We start from the raw sequence: 26549 nt of genomic DNA, 5'->3' as shown, positions 1-26549 counted from the left end.
TTACATTGGCCTGTGCTGTAATTACAGAACCGGTACACTCCATGACTTACACAAACTGCCCCTAGAGACCTCAGGAGAGGTTTGATCCTCAGTTTATCATACACTGCTCTGTATGTCTACATGGGATTTTTCATTCGTTAATACGTTTGATTCATCAAAAATGATATCATGCTGTGAAGATAGGAATCCAAGTGGTTACAGCTTTCAGGTGTGATAGAGACACAGGCACATAATGGGCACTGTGATTTACAGTCTCAGCAGCACTTCATGATTCACTCACTAAATACCTGAGTAAATTCAAGTTGTTACCATGGGCAAAACAAAACAGCTTGAAGAAGAAGACAGCACATCCTGTCCAAGCTATGTTTGTCTCTAGGTGCAAAAACAAGCTTCTGTACTGAGGTCTCTTTGCAACGTGGTTGGTACGCTCAGTCTAAACACCTAATGTCTGGCTCTGCCTCTGAATCCAGAAGTTAAGCCCAAGACAAACTACTGCCGTCTGTGTTGGTGAGAGTGTGTTGTGTATAGATGCACTGGTGTGAAGCTCCGAAAACCGAGTGCCAGCAAGGAACATTAACAGGACGACAATAAGAAAATGTAATCTGAACTATTTAAATAACAGTAAATAAGAAAAAGCATGGCCATCACACACTGCTGTTAAAGATGCATAGTTGGATGAATGAAACAAATGATTCAAAATTAAAAACACAACAGGAAGTTTCAAATTAAAAGCTGACAATGCACTGTCAACACTACTGTTCTAGTTATGTGTTGAAAAACAAAGCTTCATGAGGACTGTAGTGCTGTACAGAAGGAATAATTTCAAGTTCAGTGACTCTGCACGTTCATAGAGTTTCCACTTTTGAGTCTTAAAAGAAACATGAGGTATCAATTATCTCAGTAATCGAGTATTCTATCTATCATTCCATCGATTGTTCAAGTAATCGAATAAAAAAATACTTTTGCCAGCAACAGCAACCCGGTGGACATTACACACACAGACGAAGTAAAACATACAAAATTAAGTTGTTTCAATATGGACATGCTATGCCTTCTTAGGACTGGTAGAAGCTCAGCTAAACACACATGACAACCATTCAAACACTTAAATCAGTTTGTCAAACAAACAAACTGTACACGTCCACAAAGCCGGTACCGAAGATCGCACTACCTCACGCTAACAACAAAACAGTTACATGAATTTAACCAAATTTACTAGAAATTTAAATCCTTATTTGAAATAAGGATTTTTTTGTAATCTAATTATTCAAATAACTTGAGAATGCTGAAGTGCATCTAGACAGCAATCATGTTTATGGACAATAGATACAATAATAATAGATTAAAGATGCATGGTGTAAATTGAGTTTCTAAGAATGTAGAATGTATTTTAAAGGTATGGGCACATGAGAGGCCCAATTTGCTGTATTTTATCCCATCCAATCCAAATCCTCTTAAAATGTATCTGGTTTTATTTATGGAAACAAAACAGAAGCTACCACGAGCTGAAGGCAGGAAAATGTATTGGGCTGCAGCTGAGGGGTGTGATGAAGACAAATATCATCCCTCTTCTACTCTACACTGCACAGGAAGCTAACTACTGTTACTGTGATCTAGTTTACCCAAAACGACTGCCAGCCTGGCCAACACAAGTACAGCAAAAAAATGCATCAATGGACGGACAGACAAGAACTGCATCATGTCACACTTCCCAGTTACTGTCTCTAAACCACATGTACAGTCGAGAACCCACACAGGGAAATCCATTTCGATTTTTCTTTTGCTGGCTATAAGGGAAAAGCTGGAAACAAGAGAAATGTGTTGCAAAAAAATGTTTTCTCGTGCATCTGCTGAGCCAAAGACTGGTTTCCCAAAACCTACGAGACATTGAGACGTTGTAATTTTTCTAAATTTAATAAAGTTAAAGTAATTTCCAAAGCAAGCATTGCAGAACGTTAGTGCCAATGTAAAAAATTATGTATTTTATCCAACAATTGAAACGATTATAATATACCTTGATGAAAATCCTGTGGTCACAGTGAGATAAATGAAGTTATCGTCACATAGAAACTAAGATTGTGTAACAGACAGAAGAAGAAAGTGCAACATCTAAAGGCCAAACTGGCTGTTACATTGTTGACTACAGTGTTGCAAGTCTTTGCCAGCAGAAATCAGTGTGTAACTAAGAGACACACACATGCATGCACATACACGTGCACACAACAATTCTGTAACATCGTCCAGTAAAAGTAATAGAGCCCCTAATCTGAACATCAGTACATATGATCCAAATATTTTGGGAAAGGGAAACTTGTGCAGTCCATACAAGGCTGACCAAGAGCTATAGTAAACCCTAACATCGTCCACAAGAGAGTATCCTCTTTCATTAATTGGCAGAAATAACAACACTACACTTTAGTTGTCATTGAGCATCGTGCAGCAAAGAAGCTAGACTTCGTCAGTGTTTTTGACCAAAGAATATATTCAGATTAGACGGTCGGTGTTCCCATTCAAATATTCAGCTGACTTACTCTCTCTCCTTCTCCGTGAGTCTGTCGGTGATGGTGTCCTTGATGGAGGAGCGTGAACCTTTGTGGATCACGGGATATCTTAGAGGGATCTGCAGGAAGCACGAGATCATCAGGACCAGGTGCGCTGTGTAACCCAAGGCGACTGCCACGCTCCCATCATCCTTTGCTGCAGGACACAAAGTCAAACAAAAGGCCCCAGTAAGTCACATTAGGTAGAGCAGGAGAGAAACTTTAAGATAACCTACATGAATGAAAATCAATCAATGTTAATCAGTCACTTTTTTATTATTTCTAAAACTTCAGAGCATGTTTTTGTTTGGAATGTACTTTCATAAATTATGTTTCCATAAACCATGTGCACATCATGTGGTTCCAAACAAAAATGGATAAACTTTGAAGATTTCTGGGTAGCCAAGTATTCACAGGAGGATGAGCAGACTTTCATTCATGTGGGAAAGTGTTTTGAAAGTGATACAGAATGTGGCATAGCACACATAGCATAAAACACACACAAACATACAAAACATTGGCTGCAGTGGGATCATTTCTACGAGATGTGCACTCAGGAAGCAAAAGCATCACATGGAACGATCCCCTCTGAGCCCAAGTAACTTTGAGGGAGGACGACTGGATGCCTCTGAGATGTTCTGACAGGGAAACAAAACAGCAAACCATCTCACTTTAAGCAAAAAAAATGGTTCCAAGACTACACGCTAAGTGGTTTCACATTCTCCAACAGCAGCAGGACACTGCTTCAGGCAAAGACCTAAACACAGTGGTTTTTATCTTAATGCTTTGAAATAATAGACTATGACAATATTGAGTGGTGAACTCCTTGGCTCATACTGTGTGTTTTTCAATTTAACACAAAAAGCCTGCTTTGTATCACTCGTCTTCCTGCATTTTTTCACTCAATGGCAGCTAAAGTACCTGAAGTAAACAGCTTCCTGGCCTCTGGTGCTTTCGGATGATGCGTCACTCTAACAGGAATATTAGGTCAAGTAAAGGACATGCTACTAAAAGAGACACCTTAGGGTGCAACTGGAGACTGTTGGTACCTGGTCAGGCTGAGCTGACAAGGTAGGCTTAGTCAAATGTAAAGCGCAGATGAACTTCAGTGCCATCCTGTTCCACTTTGACCCCCACAGGGATTAGGACTCCAGCTAACTCTGACCCTGGTCTCTTAATGCGGAACATCCTCCCCTGTAGGCCTTTTCAACCCAACTTAAACACCCATTCAGGCGGTTCTGGACTTGAACAATCTCTCTCAGGGACAGACCTCACGCAAATGAGAGCAGGGGTCAGCAAGTTTACTACCTCCCTAATATAAGACTCTACATGTAGTGAGATATATAATGTCTGGGCCACACTGCATGCGTTGTGAATGTTCTTCGTGGAACATCTTGCTTGTCACTTTGGTGCCCATGTTACCAGCAGCCACACTGCCTGCGTGAGTCTGGGTCTCAACTATTTTCTCCACCTACCACAGTTGAGAGCAAAACAGCCAGTGAAAATTATCTTTCACCACAGTCAATGTCTATCTGTTGAATATGTCATAAGCACAAATGTTTGTAACCCTTCCTGTACCTGTTTCAAAGGGTTTTAACAAGGTTTTTATTGTGAAATATTTGCAGGACAGGAAGATGCAGGGCTTTAATACCATAGAGTCCTGGCATTTAGTTGAGTACATAGCCCTATTTTTATTCAAGTAAATACAGTAGTGATACGAGAATCCTAACATAGCAGCTCCACAGCAGACATGCTCTCTGTGTAAAGATGGCCTGGTCATAGTGGTCACGGCAGTTGGAGTTTGAATATAAATTATAATTGCATTTCTCAACCCACAAGTCACCTGACCAGGTTGAATAGCATGTTGAAAAAGCTAGTTTGCACTAAGTGCATTATGCTCTCCGTTAGCCAATTTTATCTGCTACAGCACATGCTGAGTAGTTTACTCAGTGCTCCACCTGTGCAGGGCTCGCAGGCAGAAGAAACATGGGAACAAGCACTGCCAGCACAAAAGGGCTGACTGTAACTACTGTCACTTCTGCACGTCTGTGCTCTTAAAGGAATTGTAACAGGTGGAGTGTGACAGCAGGGAGCGGAGGAGACTGGGACAGCCCTTTTTGAGTTATAGCTTCAGAGGCCCACTTGGTCTCACCAGCTGTGAGGAAGTGGAGTGAGAGACTGTTGAATGGACAGTGACCAGTGTGTTCTCAGTGTCAGACAAGTGCTGCAGACCAAAGCGAACCATTCACCACCCATTCAGTCAGGCCCCCCTGTTCATCTGCGAAGTCATGAAGTCATCAAGTTTCCCCTCGCTGTGACAGCAAATCCCATTTATCACAACATATTCAGCGTGACCCCTTCGCTAACCTGCACCACCAAAAATGATAACAAGAGCTTTGTGGCTGTACCTGCCTGCTGACTGCACTTTATGTCCCGCTGTGTTTTTAATATGAAAACATGAGGGTTTTGTGGATCTCACAGGGGGTTGGGAACCACATACAAAACTGTGATAGTGCTCCATCAGCAGTAAGCAAGAGATCAGAAAGGCTGTTCACACACAAGCTACCCAGCATTCAAACACCAAACCCCTGACATTTAACATAATAATTAGAGAAGCAAAAATACACCTAGCAAGGTTTGTCTGTCTCGTAATTAACATTACAATACTGTCTTTGCCGAAGGAAAGTCATTTAATTGGTGTTCAGCTATTTCTGTATGAGGGCAAACATGTTGTCATGAGTGGGTGAATTGTGATTTTGATTGCACTAGCCAGAGTGAAGAAGGTTGTCAATCTTTCCTGGCAGGTAAAAATAATGGCTCATGACTGATGAGTCAATTATGTCATTATGTATTTTAGCCATTAAAATAACACACTTGTTATTCATGCACATAATACCCTAATTACCATGTTGAGAAGCCAAAAATGATGATATCATAGATACTGTATCTATGATATCAGCTGCCTTCAAATTTAAACTGTTCTGCTTTGACAAACATCTCCATAAGCATTAAAGCTAAGACATAACATTTATTCTGCACGCCTTATCACACCTTATCCTCCTGTAACCCTGAAACACACAAGCAGGCACATAATGAATTACCTTGAAAGTCTTCAGAGTTTGGCAGCTTCACTCCGCAGATGACATAATCTGACTGATTAGCCTGGGAATTTAAATAAGAGGTTTCATATTAAAGATGATCAGACAGCAGAAACAGACCCAGACAAGATGAAAATCTTCATGGGAAAAAACACCAGCTGTGCCGGCACTCACACTTGTTTTAAATCATTAAGTCATTGTCAGCATTTAAAAGCTTTAGTTGCATTTCAGAGCAGCAGGTTTAAAAGATGGGTGATGACTGTGCAGCAGTGTACCATCTACTAACTACTACTACTACTAACCCAACTCACCGAATCAATGGGGTAGATGTAGGAAAGTTCAGAGAGGAGCTGACGACAGCGGAAGGTGAGCTGGGCGTTGGACTTGAGGAACTGCTCCCTGGAGAGACAAAACCAGACACAAGGACAACACAATGAGATGAAAGCTGCAGTTAAAGAGAGGTGGACAAAGGAGAGACTAGAGAAAGTGCAGAAATGAGATTATCATGAGAAGAAGCGTAGCTGGAGGAGACGGGAAGAAGTGGAAATAAGGAGTAGAAATCATCCAGGCTGCTTATTGCTCCACTGGGACCCACTGGTAATGGAAAATACGATGAACGGGGAGACAGAATGCGGCGTAGGGATGTGATAGCAGGTCAATGTCAATCTGAGGCCAGTCTGCTTTCTGTCTGGGCCACGCTTGGGAGGGTGCTAACTGAGTCAGCACTGAGTTATATTAAGTTTGACTGTTAAAAAAACTCAAGTAAAATAACACAACTGCCAAATTACTGGCCATTCTATATCCATAACAGGACAGCCCCAATTAGCTTTGCTGGGTCCATCAACCCCAGCTTGTCACATTATCAAAACAGGCTGGAAGACGTTCAGCAATTATGACCAATGGAAAGTGGAAAATTCTCTGTTTGCCCCAGTAGCTGTCAGTGTCAGCTGTGGTTTGGCCTGAGTTATGTAACACATAGTGAGAACGAGTATATGGTGATATTCTCTTTGTGCAAGGCACACAACCATATGATTCAGTCAAGTATTAAAGATGAAGAAAATACATTTATAACTTATAATCAGATCAATGGGCAAAACAAGTTGTGAACTATCAGCCTACACAGTGGGATTGTTTTATTCTGGGGTTTATTTTTTCTAATCCTCAAAATTACATTGTGTTCCAGAAATTTAATGTAGAAACTTTATCTGCTGTATTACAATTATGTAATGGATGTTAATAGCTGTTTGGGACCTATAAAATAAAGCTAGGGCTGTGCTAATGACTACAGGGAAAGTACAGTATATGGAATACGGGAATAAAAAGGACACATAGCACAGATCTGTTGAACTATTAAATTAATCACGATTCAAATAACTTTCTGAATTTAAACTTATTTCTTTAATAATACAATGTTATAAAAACGTATTAACTTATTTACAGGTAAATGTTGCTAAAATAAGCTTTTGAATATTTGAACAATAAATAAAAAGAACACATAAGTTCCTGTGACTTCTTATGTCTTTGTTTGGATGGCGTGTGTGTGTGTGTGTGTGTGTGTGTGTGCGTGTGAGCGAGTGAGTGAGTGATTCTCTCCCTTGGGTGTCCTGTCCAACACTTACACCACCACTTGTGGGTAAGAGTCCATCATTAAATGCAGATGAAAAGAGATTTTGGGGGAAAAATTGTTATTGAATGTGATGCATCCTCCCATTCACGCTCCTCGCCTTTCACATGAATTTCCTATTTGGCTTTGCCTGTGGTTAGCAGTCTCTTATCATTACCCTTTTCCGTGTGTGCGGCTGCTTTGTGTATCTAAGAGAGGAGACAGATTGGTGTGTAATGATAGTCTGACCTGAAATAACACATCTGTCCAGCAGGACCTGCCACTTCCAATTGGCTAAACCACGATGCAAAGCCTTTACAAACCCTTTTCCTAAAACATGCAAACTAAAGTTTCCCACCACTGTCCTTCTTAATGTATGCCAGTCATAAACAAAATACTTTGTGGTAATCGACATATTACCTGCCAGAAGTAAGCAAATACACACAACCTGCTAGTGTCCAACAGTTTTGGAAAAAGTTTTCACATTCAAGTACAAACCAAACAATTGATTTTCTCCCCATTTGACACAGTTTTTATATTAAGTTAACCGCCTGGCCACAGCCTCATACTTAATGGAGAGATATAAATGTGGTGTAGATGGTCTCATCTTACCCTCTGCTGAAAAGTAAATATGTGCATTTCCCAATTTGTCAAACTACAGTGAACTGTCAAACTCATTTTGCATTAACGAGTCGGAGCTGCTTTCAAATATCCTCTATGAGCTGTGTCTCAATTAAGGGGCTGCATCCTTCAAAGGCTGCATTTGAAGTGAGATTGCGTAACAGTGGCGCGCCCATTTCGAAGGCTCCTCCAAACGCAGCTGACAAATGCCTCCTTCTATCCTGCGAGAAACACCAGTGGATATTTCTCAGGCCAAACTTTCCTGGGATTTATTGCGCTTCAGTGATTTTTCATTTCATCTCATCCATTTTTCAAGGAAATAAATGGCAAGCGATGAGACATCTCATGCTTCAGCATCACACTTCAACTGAACCAAATAGCTAATGGTGTTTAAAAACAAAGGGGCATTAAAACTTTCCTGTCGTGTCCAACTGGAGCTCTGTTGATAGACAGCAGTGAAGGTGGGACAAGCTGGTGAAACAGATCATGGAAATCCTATGTAGACCAGAAGATTTAATTTCGGACTTTCCGGTTTACACATCCCATGAAGAAGGTGGCCTTTGAACTGAGACACAGCTATGTTAGTATTTAGGGATCAGGCCCTTTTAAAGTACTAACTTAGTATGGTACCAAAACTTCTGCACTGGCTAGATATCACGAAAGGCTAATTTCGTCAGTTACCTGTAAGGACTGCCTGAGAAAGTTGTGATGATTAGTGGGAAAAGAAATGAGAAACATATGAAGAGAAATCAGACTCAAACTGGATGCAAATCTGTATAACATGATCTTCAAATAAAGAAATTATATTTACAAATGTTTACAACAATTTGAGGGCAATTTTGCTTACTCACGTCACAGGCAAATACCTCAATTAAACTTGGCATTAACATGGGATTTGTGTCATCAGAGTGCAGTTTGATAGAGCTTGACCACGTTTACATTTCTAAATGCACCCAAAATGCACTGAGGACGGATAGTGATTCAACCAAACCACCTCCGGAGGTGGTCAGGGATGTATTGTGACCACAATGAACACAAGAGTAAATGCAATTGTGTTGTCAGTCAACATATACCAAGTATGTGGGTGAAAATAAGCTAGGCAGCTAGCAGCCCTTAGCCAGTCAACACAGGAATCACTCTTTTCCCGAGGCATCACGTAAACTTAATGAGGTTAAAATCATATTTAGATCTAAAGCTGGATGGAGATCACAGATTCACAGATACAGTTGTAAATGGAGTTCAGAAAGTACTTTTAAAAAGAGTAATCACATCAATTTATGTCTACTACAGTAAATCAGTAATAATTAATTCATAATATGACTGATTTCTGTCCCTGTCACTGTTTTGAGTTAAGTTGTTCGATTAAATTGACCTGATAAACAGGAATGGTGAAAGGCCTTGAAAAGAGGTGCATGTGTCAACACAACCTTTCCCTTAAAAATAGTAAAACAAATTGATAAAAATTAAAAAGAGATTATTCTATGACAAACCCAAAACACCGATATTTCTTAGGAATGAATATCGAACAGATGTACAACTTTCTGTATTCATTTCCTGTTTGCGGGGGTCTGTGGGGCCCGTCAGCCTCACTGGGGCTCTGGTTTATTCTCTGTGACTGCCAGGCTCTCCCCTGACAAACAAAGCTGTATCCAGAGTCGGCACCATCCGCACACATCTCCCCGAGGGCCAAGACAAACACAGGCTGATAGGGGTTTTAGCACAACGTGCAAACTCTGAGGACACATAAATAGGCAGGGCCAGCCACAAAAACATCCCCTTGTTTTGAAAGAGCAAGGTGGGAGGCAGAGTGCAGGATGTAATCTCATCACAATTCAATACCATTGAGCAACACACTGGATCACATCATTCGATGGGCCCCCGGCAACGAGATAAATGCAATTGAAAAATGTGTTTTCGATGCAGAAATAAAGCAATAGCTAATTACAGGTTTATGCATACCTCTTGGCAGTGCATTCTTTCTGCAGCTTGGTTAGGGATTCTTTCTCCTCCTTCAGACTCTCGTGCTGAGCAGCGAACGCATCCTCTGACAGAGACAGAAAGGAAAAAGGAGTAAATTATCAGGTGTGTGTTCTCTTCCACTACATCTAAACAGCCAGGTGGGCTTGGGTTTCGTTGGCAGCCATCCACTGTTAAAACTTGAGCTGCATAAAACACCTTTGATAAGGCCAAAAGCATTTCCTTTTGACAGCACATATAAATAAACAACACATGTATGCAAATTACAGGATTTGTCAGACTCTAAATACAGAGCCAGGCAAATAAATAAAATCAGGCAGATAAGGGACAGCAATGAAACATCTTGTAGAAGTTGTGTAACCGCAGTATTGGCAAGCACACAATAACTCAGTGTAGCATGAAACCATATAGAAGCAAAGTATAATTTAGGGTTGTAACAGAGCATTTATCTAATCTATGTTCATGTAGAATCACACAGCGTGGGATGGTGGGCGAATAAAAACAAAATCTGACTTTCAAGAGTTGTCACTATTTAATGCACAAAGGACCTGGTAACAATGCAGCTGTTATTACATATGATCCACATTTTTATCAATCTTATACATTTCCCCAACACTGTGGAAAAAACTGAAAAATGTGATTGCCTTTTAGAGATAGAAAGATAGCATGTAACTTGTGAGGATTATTAAAAAGATTGCATTGCCCTCCAAAATGAAGAGAGAACAGGGCCACAAAGCAAAGCTGCTCATGCCAGAAGTCACACCTGCTTTATGTTCAGACTATGAATGTAAACATCAATAATGAGGTTTCTCCCAAAGGTGGCTGGCCCTAACTCTGTGGGACATGGGGAAGAGTGCAGCCATGTAGGAAGACCTTGGGATCATGTCACTGCCGCTCCACAGTTCTACGGTGACATAATGATCTAGATGTTTTTAAATGCCACCTTTTAAAATGCACTGATAACTTAAAGTGAAAGGCATACAGATCCCCAGGAAGAGTAGGAGGAAGTTGGTAAAAACCCAGATGTATAATTGCATCATCAAATATGGTTCTATCGATTCCTGTCTACCTTTCTTTTTACATATGAAAAAAACAACAACAATAAGCATCATAACCGACAAGGTATTCTGTGATTCTTCAGAGAGATGAATGACAGCTCCAAACTTCACTTCATTTATTTCCTCAGGATTCCCACTTTCTTTAAAATGCAAGTTCAGTTCTAATTTTAAAATCTCACCATGTGTTCACCTGAGTTTCTGTTAAGCTCCGAGCAACAGTGAGCTCCACCCTCACTCGAGTGGGCCGACGGGTGCTGGCAGGAAAGTGTGTCCTGAGCAATTAGACTGTCAAATCACATGTGTGATCAGATGGATCACGGCACCTGCTTTTTATCACATATTTCCCCTCTCACATCCCGGCCGCTCTAACAAGCATGGGAAGGATGAAAGGAGATGGTGAGTACCGCAGATGGAGAGAAGGAGAAAATAGAGGTACTCAGATGTATCTCCATCAGATTAACTCAGAAGACAGTGTCAGACAGAGATCAGACAGACCCTCTGCTGTGAGCGATGACATAAAAACCCATTTTAACACTGACTGCGCAGGCCTCTACAGCAGGCTTGCTTTCATGTAATGCCCAGCTATGTCCTATCTGTTTTATCCATGCTTTTTTTCCCTCTCTAGAAATCCTTCTAACCTGTTCCAGTTTGCATGATGAAAAGATGGAACAGCGTATAACAACAGCATGAAACATGGCAGCATTCAGGAGGTACTCATGTCATTTCCGTGTTGACACACGATCTTCAATACTAAAAATGAGATATTAACTCAGGATCCAAAAAGGGGAGGAGGCATTATAATCCTACAAAGGTATTAAATCTCATTAAATCTCATTATAGTTTCTTCTTTCAGACAGAAGACAGCAAGGTCCCCTGACAGCTGACTGTGGACTGTGTGGGAGTCAGAGAGAAATGCAGCTGCGACAGCCACTCTGCTGACAGGACATTACAAGTTTTACAGTGCAAAAGCTCAAGAGCGATAAGTCAGGTTATCCATGTCAGGACATGTAATCCACGCAGCATCCACGAGGGTAACATGATGGAAATGAAGGTAGGTGTGATGCTGAGTGCATTCCATCAAGTCAAATTAAAATCACAATCAATGAAACAACCTAGAGATCTACTCAGCGGCTATGAAAATGCTTAGGAGGCCATATTGAATGTGAACATCTGTGCAGAACATATCTAGAAATCTATCTTTGCCTTGTTTTCACAAGTCTCTTCATATAATATAATAAAAAGGTACTAAATAGCGATTACTGCTGAATGGAATTTCATTGTGTTTAAATATACAGAAATAAGAAATTATCTATCTTACAATATCAATAATTATGGCAATATAATTTTCATCAATATCAATATAACAAAGGCTCAATATATATGGATGTCTTACTTAGGCATTGTGCAAACACAGTGAGGAGGTATAACACATCATTCTTTGTAATGTCAACAGGAGTTTAAAACCACAACTTTCACTCAGGAGCAAAACATAGTTTTTGAATGATCAATATTGACTGATATTAACATTGTTATCGTGATGTTATTTTTTGGGCCATATTGCCGAGCCGTAATCCAACTATCTAAAAGAAAAAGGTTCAATTGTGAGATAGAGACAGAGTAGAATGTCAGGGGAGTTAACAAAAAGGACAGGAAATAGGTAGACCGACATCCTCATGCGTGATTAGAGTGTTAGACTTCAGTAACTGTCAACCCCGTATTCTGAGCCAAGATGGCAGCCAGCTGAAGGATGTAGACGTGTAAAGCTGCAGCTAAAAGAGCCCTAATGATGATAGTTTCAATATGAGACCTTTTCTCTGAGGTGACAAATACATCCACACACACACACACCTTACCTTCACACAACTGTGTTCCTCACACTTGAGAAACCCAACCACTGACATTTATTGCTCGGGAGCCTTGGCTGTGTTACAGATTGCGAGAATAACTACCGTTAAGCACGATAAACGCTGCTAACGGACCTGATTTATGTCGCTGCTTAAGGTGGAAAAAGGAAAATCGGAGTGGAGGAAATTGTCACAAGAGTGCGACCCCCACAAAAACCAAACCCATTTTTTCTGGAGGCAGGAAGGACAGACTTTATTTCACATTCACAGCTGTTTATATAAAAAAATAAAATAAAAAGTCAGTCATGCTCACATGTCCTATGTTATGCTTTGTGTGAAAGACATTTGGTGGGCTTGCGTGAGTATGTGTGCGTGTGAAGAGGAGAACAACATTTTTCTACACTCCAGCTATGATTTCACTGTCCTTGCTGTAAATCAGCGGGCGTCGAAGAGCCAGTCGTAAACCTGTCATCGTGATGATACCGAACGCTGATGTTTTTCAGGGCTTACCATGATAACACTGCCCAGGATGGGTAAGACGGCAGCACATGTCTATGACAAACAATGTATAGGCATCAGCAAGTTCACAGCGACACGCTACATCACTTTACCAAAAGTGGACAGGCAACATTTATCTGATCTTTATCTTCTGAACCACATGTCCATGCACACACCTGCAGATTCTCCACTGTATGTTTGGGTTTCCAGGGCCATTTGTTTTGAGGAGGCTGCTTTTGTGGGAAATAACATGCTGTTAAGATAAATTTGCTAATGGGCTTGAATACTGCTTGAAGGATGGGAAGACCACACGGCCAGGTAGAGAAGACGTCCTAAACAGCGTGACTAGGATATGAGATTAGGTCCATGCCAGATGCCCTGTGGGGATGTACTGCATAGCATTGTTCTTACACAAACTGTCAATAAAACTTCCAAAGAAACCTGTGTCTAATAAGCACTGGAATGTGTGAAAATTCTGCAAATTAAACACTAATTGAATCAACATTGACAGTAAATGGGGATATAAATCATTGGTCCTTAGCCACTAGTTTGCCTGTTGAGCAATCTGTATTAAATCTTCTCGTTTATGTGGGAAAGGAAAGGTTTGGAATGAAATTTAAGCCACGATTGATAAAATCACATGTGTCTCCAAAATGAAAGATGAAGCACAGATCAGATGAAACAAACATGTTGTGGTGCCAATGTAAATATAATCAGACACAAAATCAGCTGCTGTATGGAATACTATAAACACCTGTCTTCAGGAGTATCCTAACTAATTAATGTGGGGGTGTTCTGATTGTGAAACAAATGAATGTGCAGGCTGATTGGAGAAGTTAAACAACAAGCTGAAGCAGAGCAAAGCCCAACAGCATATGGTTTTTGGCTTTTGAGTTATGAGTCTGGGAAGAACCCCAAAAACATTTCAGCATAGCCCTATTCAGCTACGATTTTTCAATCTATCCTAAAATACCATTTTCCTCTTGAAACCAGCTGAAGGATTTTTTTCCCCTTCTCTTTCTTAATAAGCACCTGTCCAGTCTGGTAAAAAGCCATGAAAGAGCTGCAGAGTAGGAGGGCAGCCACGTCTTTTGTTTTGGCTGTAGACAGAGTGGTGACAGGTAAAGCAGCAGAGGATTAACAGCCAGTTTTTAGAAATGCACCACAAAGGAAAACGTCTCCCTTCGACCCTCTTAGTGCTGTGTCTCTGAGTGAGGGTGATCGCCGCATTCATGTGCAGACTTCATGCTAATCATTGACAATCCCCACCTCAGGTTGGAGACTCAGAGAGGTGCCCTGCCCTTTGGCCAAACAGCAGGCTGATCTTACAGACAAAGGTTTCTGAAAGAGAGCATCTGGCCTGCTTCAAGACAAACTCCACTGATGATGGCAGGAGGACCAAAATATGAGTCAGTTTAAACTGCACAAAAACAGACAAACTCTACAGTAGAGCCATTTTCAGACATGAACTCCCGGGAATGTCTGCACAATTGGGTCCGGACTTTCACGCATGAACAGCGCAGCAGGAGATTGTCCAGTTCATAACAGTCAAGTGTAAACAATCTCCTTCTGTGTTCTCACACTGGCTCACTCGGACATTACCCAGAGTTTTATCTAGGGGGCTGACAGGAGAAACTCCAGAGAATGTCCGTAGCCACTGACTCTGTAATTCTCATTTACCCCTCTGGATAATTTCAGGAGATTATCCGGAGGTCAGCGCAGGTTTGCTGCTCAGCTCAGCTCATCATGAGCTTTTCCCTCAAATTAACCTGCATTTTCACAAGCACCGTGAGAAGCACAAAACCAAATTGGCAATAGAGGTGACTTAAGTTAAAAGCATTACCACATACACCTGCATATGTGTTAGTGATTTATATGTGCGTGCATATATTTACCAGCCAAATCACATTACCTTTTCATAGGCCCTTTATTTCCCTATGAACAGTAACAGGCACTAATAAAACTCTCCTCAGCTCTCAGACTTCACAGGGTTGATGAAATGACACCACTGCACAAACACTGTTCTTTTGTATGTATGTGCGTGTGTGTGTGTGTGTGTGTGTGTGTGTGTGTGTGTGTGTGTGTGTGTGTGTGTGTGTGTGTTGAGTGACTGCAATCCTCTGACCAGGAGTGTGACTGAGGTTTCCTGTATGTGACAACACTCTCTACTGTACTCTGGTGTACTCCACATTGAGCAGGTAATACAAGGCACACATAGTTCTACCTGCTGCTGTCAGGCAGCCCTGAAGTCTTCACCGAGCCGTTTAAAATTGGAGTTTCCTGAATAAAAATCACACGTAGAAATTAACAGGGCAGTGTTTATGTCCTGTAAACTGACTCTAACGCATGATGAACATCTTTTACATTTGTAATGAACGTATCTATAACTTACTCTTTTGTATCACTGGTCACACAATACCATGGAAAATTACAAGTCAAGGAAATGCATTTTGGGTGGGGGAGGGTTGTTGATTGAATTGTACACAGAGCTACTGAGCAATTTTACTGAGGGTATAATAAGGGAATGAGGTAAATCAACGTATTATAATAAGTAATAACCAAGGGAATTTAGTGTATTATTCTAAATAAAAATGAAAAAGATCCTGGTTATCCTCGATTGCCAAGTACGTCAAAAGAAAATTCCCTATTCTCTTGAAAATGAGCAGCTGAAACAGCATTTTGTGGTTAATTATTAAAGGACTGGGGATTTTTGTGAGATTGTATTAAGTCTTAAGATCTTACAAACTGGATTTGAGTTATGCAGAAACACATGAGACAACAAAATGAGTTGCAGAATGTTCAGTGCCTTTTATTTTTATTACCAGCAGTAAAATCATGTTAGCTCTGGTTAAACACTGATTTACTGCACTGACGACATAGAGCAATGATTGCTTTTATGTGTATACAGCATTCACATTATTATCTAATGACATTGGGCATTATTTCAATTTGAGAGAGAAGGTCACTGTTCTCTCCTCAAGGCAGTAAAATTATGTGTGGGGTGGAAACGACAGATTGTTTTACTTTTGAACTTGGAATCACCATTCACTGGACCATACTATTTCAAATATACTTATAAACTGTCATTGGGTCATCTTGAAAACTACAACTAGAGAAATTATTAACTAGAGAGTGTGCTGCAGAAGTTGAACACAAAAAAGTCTGTGACCTACATTCCATTAACTGGGAAAGCTTACAACATATATACGTGTGTAGTGTTGTGTTAACAGGCACATGAGTCCACATGTACATGTTGTATGAGATTCCATCAGCTTTACCTTTCTTCTGAAGCTGTGCCCTCTCCTTCTGTCGCAGGTCTATCTCCCTGCCGAGTGCCTTCCTCTGCCGCTGTAGCTCGCTGCGCAGCACGGCTATTCTGAGCTGCATGCACTCCCGCTCTTTCTTCTGCAAACAGAGGACGAGACAGATATGGAGAGAAAACACAGAGAGAGAGAGAGGATGCATGTGGTCACAGTGATTTTGATGTTTATTACCTTTTATAAAGATCCCAAAAGTCCTACTAGCTCCCTCGAAAACAAGCCATGTTTTCGCAGGTTGATCCCAAGTCCCACTGATTTAATTCTTATCTCCTGAGCTAATATTCACCGTCACTAATCTAGAATCCACTATCAACAACTAATGACAAGAAAGGTGGAGAATTATTTAACTATTGAAAACATCTGGCTGAGCTCTGAGATCAGTGTTGATGGCGAAAAGGTTTTGTTAACTTGGTGTGGAGGTCTGGCTGTCAGCATGCGAGCAGCTGTTTTAATAACATGTGAGGAGATGAGCCTCACATGTACGTGGACCCAGAACCTGGACTTACAGGAGGGTATGTTTTTTGTCAGGGGCAACAGAGTGAAAGGATATGTTTACACCATCATCACAAACATTTATATTGCAATGTTTAAAAAAATGTGTTTTATTTAGCCACTTATTTCACACTGCTTATTATTAATAATGTAGTATATTCACAATTATTACTAAATAATGTTTTTTTTTAATAATTGCTAAATAATATGAATTTCCTTTTTTGACAGGTCAGAACAAGAAGGAAATCACTGCAGGGGTGGTTCCAGGGGCAGGGGAGCACTGGCCCCAGCTGAAATCTGACTGGCCCCTGAAGTGGCCCTGTCCTGTGAGTAGTATTTAAAAATCTTGTCACTTACCAACAAATGTGAATGTTTATGTTCTAAGCTTTTTTGAAGTACACAATGGAATATACAGTAAAAAAGGAATAACTTATATGGTCACCTTACTGCATCAGGAATTGTTCCTGGATGTTGGATATGTAATTGGCCCCTTTGTGTGAATTGTGGCCCCTTAATGGCCCCCGATTTAGAAAAATTCTAGACCCACAACTGTAATCCACATCATGCATTTGAGCTGCATTACATTCAGCTTTAACAGCAACAGTTCACTGGTATGGACATTTATTATATGTTACTGGTTACAACTAATAAAGATGGGATGGTAGGTTCTGTCAAGAATCTGTCAAATACTGTTTCTGCCATAAGTGAAAACAAGTGGTAATATGTTCTTTTGCCTTTACTTTTATAAAAACAGGTAACTTAACATGTTTTTCATTTGTTCCATTTCTTTAATATTTCTGCTGATGCCACGACCTCATGGTTATATTAAAAGCCCCAGGTCTGCCCACACAGGTGATTCCACTTATTATGCCTGATTCAACTCGTCTCTCAGGACGGTGGGCGTGTACCGGCAGTATTTGACTGACAGTTCCCTCCTTCAACATTTAACATTTCACTGCAGACATGTTGACTTATCACATCACTGAAAGTAAATGGTTTACAGGGTCATCTACATGGTACACAGTCATAATGAATGTTACTGAACGCTACATTCTAGCCAACAGTTCTCATAATTGTGTGTTAAACGGGAAGCTGAAGTAAGGAGGCCATTTAACAGAGCTGTGGTAACTGTTTCCACCTGTTTGTATGATTTTGCTATGACCTATAAGAGGACTTTGGCAAACAATCTTTTCCTACAGCGGATTTCCATTATGCGTCCCCAGCTTGTCTCACCATTACTGTTGCATCGTCAGCTACTTTGAGTCACTGTACTTACAGCAAATAGATTGCTCACAGTGCTAGCTTGTTAGCTTTGTCACCACCACAATTAATCATGGGATTTGTTAGCCTGAGAAGGATCCACCCATTGCACCCTCTGTTGTTTGGGAGGGGAAGGAGGAATTTCTGCATTTGAAGAAGCCTTTGAATTGGGACGGCCTAGATGCACCAATGTTAAGCCACGGGTTTTTTGATCTCAGAAATCATGCCACAGTCTCTCAGCTTCAACCTGAGCAGAAATCTAATCAGGCAGTTGTCAACACAAGTCGTTTTGAGCTGCTACAGACAGTGACATGTACTGAGTGTGAGGTAGCAGCAGTGAGGTCAAATATATATAGAACAGGACACATGCCGGCAGTGCAAAGTGGTTTGATTCTGTTGCAGCTGTGAATGAGCATTTATACACAACTGTATAGAGAAGGATGTAGCTGCCAAAGACAAAGTCGCCTTTCTCTAAATAAAACTAGAAAATCATGGCACATGCAGACGTGTGGACACACACAAACTCAAACACTGACCCTGGTGAGAAACCGCAGAAAAAAAGGCCATCAACTCCAGATGAGCATCTGTTTTTATCTCCATGTAACCCAACTTTCAACAGGCGTCTCTCTCACCACATGCTCCCTGACCAGCAGCAGCATCAGAGTGCAGGTCATTAGTCAACCTCTTCACCTCTCTATGGGATGTCCCTTTATCAGGCTTCATGTCTCTATTTGGTTGAGGGGGAGCCTGCTAATGAGGAACAGCACAAGGGATCCATGGACTGATGGAAGTGAATGTGGTGCACAGTAGATGAAGGAGAGAGTTTGGAGGTTAACAGAACCATACGATGAAAACATGCAAAGGCAGATTTAAGAGCTGACATTTAAGGACTGTGCAGAATTATGACTAAGAACTGAATGAGCTGGAACAGTTGGAAGAGAAAAACACAGAGAGAAAGACATGGATAATAGAGAGATGGGAGAGAGGCGAAACTTGTACACAGGAAAACAGAGACACGGTCTTGTTATTTATCCTGTAGCCTCTAAGCAAGGACTGTGGCATCCCTCACACGCACACAATTTGATAGTGATCATGGCCAGGATCTGAGGAAAGACACAGATATGCTTCTTCATGAAGACTTCTGAGGGTTCTGTGGCAAAAACAGAGTGTGGTATCAGTCGCGGCAAGAACACTGATAGAGCCTCCATCTCTCCGATGTGTCGCACCCTGATGCTTGCATGTTAACCACCACTGGCTTTGGCACGAACCATGAGCCGCCTACACTTTCACTGGGCTGCATAGTTGACAAGTGGGTCACAACCATGTGAGTCTGTGTGCGAGAGTGAGACTGTAAACCACCACCAAGGCCCGTCTGACTCCTACCGAACATCAAACAGCAGTGGGTCAGCTGAGTAAATAAGCAGCAGGCGTAGGGGGAGCATGTTATATCCCAGCAGATTAATGGCAGAGTGTGGGTGAGAGGGTGAAAGGGCCATGCGCTAGGGTTGGTGGCCTCCACTCTGTCCTACTTTGATCCACGCTCACTATGACACACACAGAAGGATCGTACAGAGCTCTCCAAAGGCAATGAGGGAAACCCTTAGAAGAGCCACACAATGCTCCACTCACTTATAGCTCCCAGGTTTTTACAGAAAGGTAGAGGACGAGGATTATGTGATTTATTGGCTGATGTGAGCTCTGAAAAGGGGTTTTAATGAATATTTCACTGAGGGGGAAATATCAGAGACAAGTTTTTGAAAGAGATCCTTTGTGGCTAAAGAATGGAGCCTCAATGTTTTTGTGGGGAGGCTAAAGGAGGCTATAGTGAAGCTGGTTCAATAGGTGGGGGGAAGTCTCGGGAGAGGAACTGAAAGAGCCATATCAAAAGCCAGTGGAGCGCAAAATGGAGAGCAACAGCTGCAACAGCTGTATAAAGATGCACTATAAACCTTTACATTTGGTATATGTGTAATAACACAAACAGCACAACTTGGCATGACATGAGATCTGATACTTCGATAACTTCAATACTGAGGGTAGCACAGGTCCTATAGATGTTGTAGGAGATGTGATTCCTCCAAGACTGACAATCACAGAATAACAACCATGGAGGCATTTAAGTCTGACTTCAAACTTGAAGAGAAGAAGGCATCAGGCACGGTAAACCATAAGAACACATGGAATGGTGGCAGGAAATGTGGGGGCGCAACAACAGGTCCACCATATCGTGAGCTGGGTGCTCAACATTAGTGGAAGACCATCATTACCATTGTCTCTGTGTTGATAATATAACAGTGACTTTTTTTCATAAATCCTACCTCCTCCATGTTATTGGAGGGGACATGGACCAAAATAAAAAGTCAAATAACACTAGGTTCATTAGGTAGTTCTTATCGGACTGACATACATCCATGTGTTGACTTGATCGGTAAATTTGTTTTTTATTAGTTATTTAATGCAAATAAAAACCAGGGGAAATGAAATGATTGACAGCTGAGACAGACCGATGATTGGTCCAGCCCATGTATCGGCCGGACCTCGCGGATGCACAGATTGGTTAGTATGTGTATATTTTGACTTTATTTCTGGATAGTGGAAGGAAATGTGTTGTGCATCTTTATATAAACTCTATGATTTAAACTACAAACTGACTATTCAAAAGGGTGTTTGTATGCGAGCACACTATATATGCAGCAGCTGCCATTATTTTACATTTTTGCAGCAGTTTTGAATTTGCTGGAATTCAACAGTACTGGTAAATACAGAATATCTGGTATCATGACATCCACACATGACACACACACTCACAGACTATGTGAACACAAAAACATCCCAGCTGCCAAAAAGGAATTTCGGCATATAGAGGTATATAATCCTATGTGAGTAGGAATAATGCCTTTTTTAAAAAGACAAGTCTACCTGGAGGATGAAAACACCAAAGTGTCACAGCCCCGGGGCTTTTCCAGCAGAGGAGACAGGGGCCGCTTTTGAAGTGACTGTTTACAATAAACACAACGTCAAACCCGGGATCAGTGCTCCGTTTTCACAGCTGTGTCGGTGCCTATTCCAAATATGTTAAATATGCTTTCTTGCTTTTGCTTTGGATCACAGTGTAAGAGGTGGAAACACAAACTGTGGATTTTGGTGTAAGTGTTATCATTGAGGCAGCGGGATGATGATCTTTCTCTACTTTCCAGTTGAGCCATCAAAACAAAAAGATACAATGGCAGCCCAAAGGGTATAATTGCATCTCACATTGCTTTACATTACAATTACATCTGGGGATTTGAGTGATACAAGTTCTTAAATCCTGTTAAGTATTTAGTACACTACAGCATGCTAATGCTTATTATTAGAGTAGAAGCCTTATAGGCCTGCTTTTGCTGATCCCAGCAATAACTGCTCACTGGTGTAAATGAATGTTCCTCGAAAACATCGAATCTCAGATTGCACCTCATCTTTGTGTATTTTTAAATACATGAAATCCATATCATCTTTATATCGTTTCTCTATCACTTAATCTGATGAATCAACAGAGCCTGCTACAGAGGATAAGGAGATAAGCTGACTAAACACTGATGATGACTTAAAGGCAAGTTGCTGATGAGTTGAAATTCGGTACTGATGGGTGTGTGTGCTCACCCGCTCTGTGCAGGCTGTTGTCGTCCTCAGCTTCTCCTCGATCTCCTTCCCAATCTTCTGCACCGTCACTTGCGTCTGCTTGATTGCTCTCTGGGCTGTGTGAAGCCTGCAGGAGGAGAAGAGCACAAAGTCATTATCCATCATTATCATTGTGTGTCGCCACACACTGGACCACAAGAACAAACCTCATGGTGTTTCAAGACGCAACTAAAGTTACTGGCTGAATAGAAATTGAGCATCAGCGACTACACCAGCCATTCGTTTCAATTTAACTTGGATGATTAAAGTGACAGTTTGGAGGAGATCTGAGATCTTTTCTGATTTACTAGGGTCTGTCTTCTTTGTTCCGGCCCTGAAGGCTGAGTTTCCAAAAAGTGTAAAAGTTTATGACGAGTTTTGGCACAAAACAAAGGACACAAACAAGATTGAAGACATTTCCAACTTGTAAAAGCCTACAGTTAATTAGACTAGACACATCAAATTATGAAATGCCACAAGCCACATCGTAAATAACACAAAACACAACTATCACAACAAAAGCTTAACTTCTATTATTTTTTGACAACCTAATCACAGGATGAGATCAAAAGCTGTCCGAGAGTGAAGACAACTCAAAGCTTCAACTAATTAACTGAGGTCACAGAGGCGGAGGCCTAGTTTCCAAACACTGTGGCACCGTCAAGATTGGGATGGGAACATGGGTAAACAAAGGACAAGCTAGCGCATTATTTTAACCATCAATCACTGGGGCTGTGAATGATTTCTCTTTCTCTGATGTCCACAGCTTGAATGGATTTTTTTTTTGGTATGTAACTCGGGTAGGTCACTCTCTGGTCACTTACTGTAAGCATCAGTTCATTGTTTAGCTCTGGTATGGCTGTGAAGACACAGCTGCCAAATCCCCATTGGTAGTTGCCATGGCGATCGAGATCATGAAACAGACCCTCAAAATTAGGAGAGAGACAGAGCCTCGGGAGGTGGAGGTAGCAGCCATAACAAACACACAGTGTTTAGGGGTCAATTAGTTACACAGGTCTCTCCAAAGTAGGAGATATATACAATGTGAATTAAATTAAACACGGTTTAATGTTTAGGATTAAGTATAAAATAAATTCTACACACATGTACGGATTTGATATGGTTCCATGAGGATAAACCTGATCCAGACAAGTATGATGTAGTAGGGTTTACACACGATTTTACCAGGAAGGGATCTTTCAGAGCTGGGTGGCATTACAACTCACACTGAACTCTCTATCCTCCTTGGCCAGGCTTCAATCAATGCTTCTGCTTAAGACAGTTGGGCTTGTAAAAAACTTCTTCCATCAGCTAACAAGACTCCAATCACACACAGACAACCCCTGCCTCAACCAACCCAAGGGACGCCAACGGCTCACCAACAAACAACAATCCTGCAGGCGAGAATGAGTTACAGGGGACAGACGAAAAGGGGGAATTATCAATTAACAGTCAAGCTGTCAGATCGGGATTAGATCATCCAGTTGTTGCTAAATGTCTCAATGTCCTCCATATGTCACGCGAGTTGGTTTGCACAGTAATAGTTTCTATCCAGATGAACACAGAATGGCTTGACTGCCAGAGAAAATGTGATTAGCTCCTCATGTCAGCGTGTTTTTTTTCTCCCCCTCACTTCCATCTACATTCTTAACATGTCACCAAATCAGCCTGATTATTCCATAACCTTAAAATGTGACAACAGTGTTGAGTGCTGATGCCTTAATGTCATTTAAAAACAACTGTAAAGATTTGTGGTTTCTTTGTATAGTGATGAACTTTTACATTTCTACAAGAATCCAACAGAATGAGCTGCTTGGATGACAGATATAAACTGAGAGTGGTGTTTGCAAGACACATGGAAAGCTCAAATTAAGAACGCTTCATTAAGCATTGAGATAAGACTTAATGCTTTGATTCTTACAATTTATGGATTACATTTTTGACTCACAAGTTTGTGACACAACAGCTGAACTACTTCAAGTTGAGTTCACAAGTTACAAGCACAAACTGGAGACAGGGATTATGGCAGACATAAAGAAGATATTGTGGTTTGGGTCATGAGGGTGACATGATAGGGTTTTCCTTACATATGTGCTTGCTTTGAGTCTTTGAAGAAAGACCTCTTGAGTGGGTTTAGTGGAGAGTCTCTTTCATTTTCATCATTTCACAAATCCTAGGGGGCTTTTCAGTTATGAAAGTCGCATATTTATATTTGGATATTACAGCCTCTTTCTAGCAACCCACCAAAAAATGTTTCCATGACTTTAAATAGATCTTTGGAGAGGAGTCCCACTGGAAAATCATTTCATGTTTGCTGCCCACAGTTTTAATCTGTCTGAGGTGACAGCGATAGCATTTGGAGATAGTTCTTCAGAACATCAGGGCAAATCTGTTTTGACAGCTTCCTCTGTTTAGGTGATTGCAGTGGGAGAATCTGATATGGCCCTTTTCCCCCAGGTGAGAATAGTTATCTCCTCTCTTCTTTTCACGCATGTCTGCCCCCTTATCATTCCCAGAGTCTGCCCATCAAGCTCCATCACAACCTATGGTCCGGCAGGGGTTAGGAGGGAGGCTCCCACAGTACACCCACAGTTAACTCGCTGGGCAACTGTCCAGAGAACGCCTTCTCAAGAGCCATGACAACTTTCCTTTTTCAAGGAATGGGAGGTACTAACAACTCAGCCACAAGGGATTTGCAGGAAGTTATGACTGAGGCTGTGCACTCAACCCCCAATGGTGATAAACATCATAAAAACAATAACATTTTCCTCCTTTGACTGAGGCACTAGATCCTGCAGGGGTGTCAGATGAAACTTGTGCTTTTCAAACCTCCAGATATTTTGATAAAAAGAGGGCATCTTATGGAAAATCTTGAATAGGGGCTGTCAGGTACAGGATAATGAGAACATGTTAAAGGTTTTTTAGATTCACAAACAAGTAAATAACAAAACAAAAAGTTGGTCAACTGTAAACTAGAGAGCCTCTTCAACACAGGTTTCTTATTTTCTGTTCATTTACCTTTTCTGATTTTCTGAAAATAAATATTTGCCATAGTTAGGATGTTGTTTTGTTCTCCAGAGTCTGCACTTGTGCAATCAGAGCAGGACTCAGCAAATGCAGATGTGTCATCTGGTTAACAAAGATAATCAAGAGAAACTGAGGATGACACCTTAGAATAAACTGTTTCTTCTGAGACAAAATAAGAATGAAAGAAGTAAACATCAAGTTTATTACTTCACAACATCTGAAATTACTTTCCCCATATCTGGAAAAATGCTCAAATTACAAAAGGTTGGTGCTTTACAGAGAAAATGAAATACAGGAAACAATAGGTCGGAAATCCGTGATCGAATTGGAAAATTATCAAGTGGTTCAAATTCAGTCGACATGCAAGGGCCTTTCCAAAGCAATATTCTGAATGTATTAAACATCATATGGCCATGTTCCTCCAGCCGTTCATCACATGTGCCCAACACACTTGTCAAACAAAACCTGGGTCAGAGGAAACAAGCCCAACGACTAATGACCGTACTGAATTCATTTCCAGCAACCATTTTTCAACCATTGCTGGGTGAACAGGTCAGCCAGTTAACCGATTCAAAACAAGCGCTGAGACATTCTGTGACAACAAATTGAGGATAATGTTCCTCTATCACACCTCCGCAGAGGACAAAACAGACAGCCCCGCAGAGGGAAACAAATCACAACAAACAACTCTCGTAAATTCTCTCTGTACCTCATTGCCAAAGAATGTCAACACATTTCACCACTTCACCATCGTCTCCATCTGTGCTACCAGTCAAAAGCTTTAGGACAACTCAATTTTTCCAGTTTTTATTGAAATCTCAGCTCGAGGTTGTTAAAAAATGGTGCAAATGTAAGCAGAGGTTAGAAAAGCTGAAAAATAACATACATTAGATATAAAAAGAACTTTTTCAGGGACCAAACAATGAGTTGACTTTTCTGCAGGAATGAAAAGAAGCAATAACAGCGTTGATGATTAATGCAAACACTTCCTGCAGATGTTGATTACTTAACCCTCTGTCTGTACGGAGGCAGACTTACAACAAAATATGTTACTACGCTTTATGATAATATATTGTTTATGTGCAGAATTTGAAGGACAAGGCCAGTAACAAAGAAAGACAGGCTGGTTGGTTTATCCTACAGCAAAAACATTATGACCTAAAGTTATTGAAATAAAGAAGAAAGCAACAAGTGCAACACATTAGTGGTACATGAGACGAAAACTTTGATTTAATTCATTTAAACATTAGGTTTCCATGATTGCTTGTTTATAAAAATCTCAAATTGATAATTTTTTCTGCGCTTTACTTAAAAAAACACTGCACTATAATAACAGCAAAAAAAGTATGAGATGTACTAAACCTTCTGAATGGTAGTCAACATGGAATGGGGGATAAGATTACTGGAGAGAAGTGTCTTTGAGGAGTCTGCATATGCACTCCTCCACGCAAATGTTTTGTGGGGCCCTGCTAAGTTGCTATAAGCCATGTTTACACGACAACTTCAACAGAGAAAAAGATCTTGAGAAAAGATATTTTAATTCTCCATTGG

The 26549-nt window shown here is 40.9% G+C and overlaps 1 protein-coding gene across 2 annotated transcripts in view; it reads right to left on the bottom strand.

Moving 5' to 3' along the window:
* uvrag (UV radiation resistance associated gene) overlaps window positions 1-26549 on the bottom strand; it is an 85565-nt gene that overhangs the window by 45910 nt on the left and 13106 nt on the right. For both annotated transcript variants that reach the window (XM_020086091.2, XM_069539550.1), the window contains exons 7-12: window positions 21954-22059; window positions 16518-16644; window positions 9822-9906; window positions 5950-6037; window positions 5642-5702; window positions 2532-2697 (exon numbers count right to left, since the gene is read on the bottom strand). In XM_020086091.2, the coding sequence (XP_019941650.1) occupies window positions 2532-2697; window positions 5642-5702; window positions 5950-6037; window positions 9822-9906; window positions 16518-16644; window positions 21954-22059 (633 nt within the window). The remainder of the gene's footprint in view (window positions 1-2531; window positions 2698-5641; window positions 5703-5949; window positions 6038-9821; window positions 9907-16517; window positions 16645-21953; window positions 22060-26549) is intronic.

This window comes from Paralichthys olivaceus, chromosome 15 (genome assembly GCF_024713975.1).
Source record: "Paralichthys olivaceus isolate ysfri-2021 chromosome 15, ASM2471397v2, whole genome shotgun sequence".
NCBI classification, from domain to species: domain Eukaryota; kingdom Metazoa; phylum Chordata; class Actinopteri; order Pleuronectiformes; family Paralichthyidae; genus Paralichthys; species Paralichthys olivaceus.
Note: the sequence above shows the minus strand (reverse complement) of the source record. Positions and strands in the feature narration are given on the sequence as shown.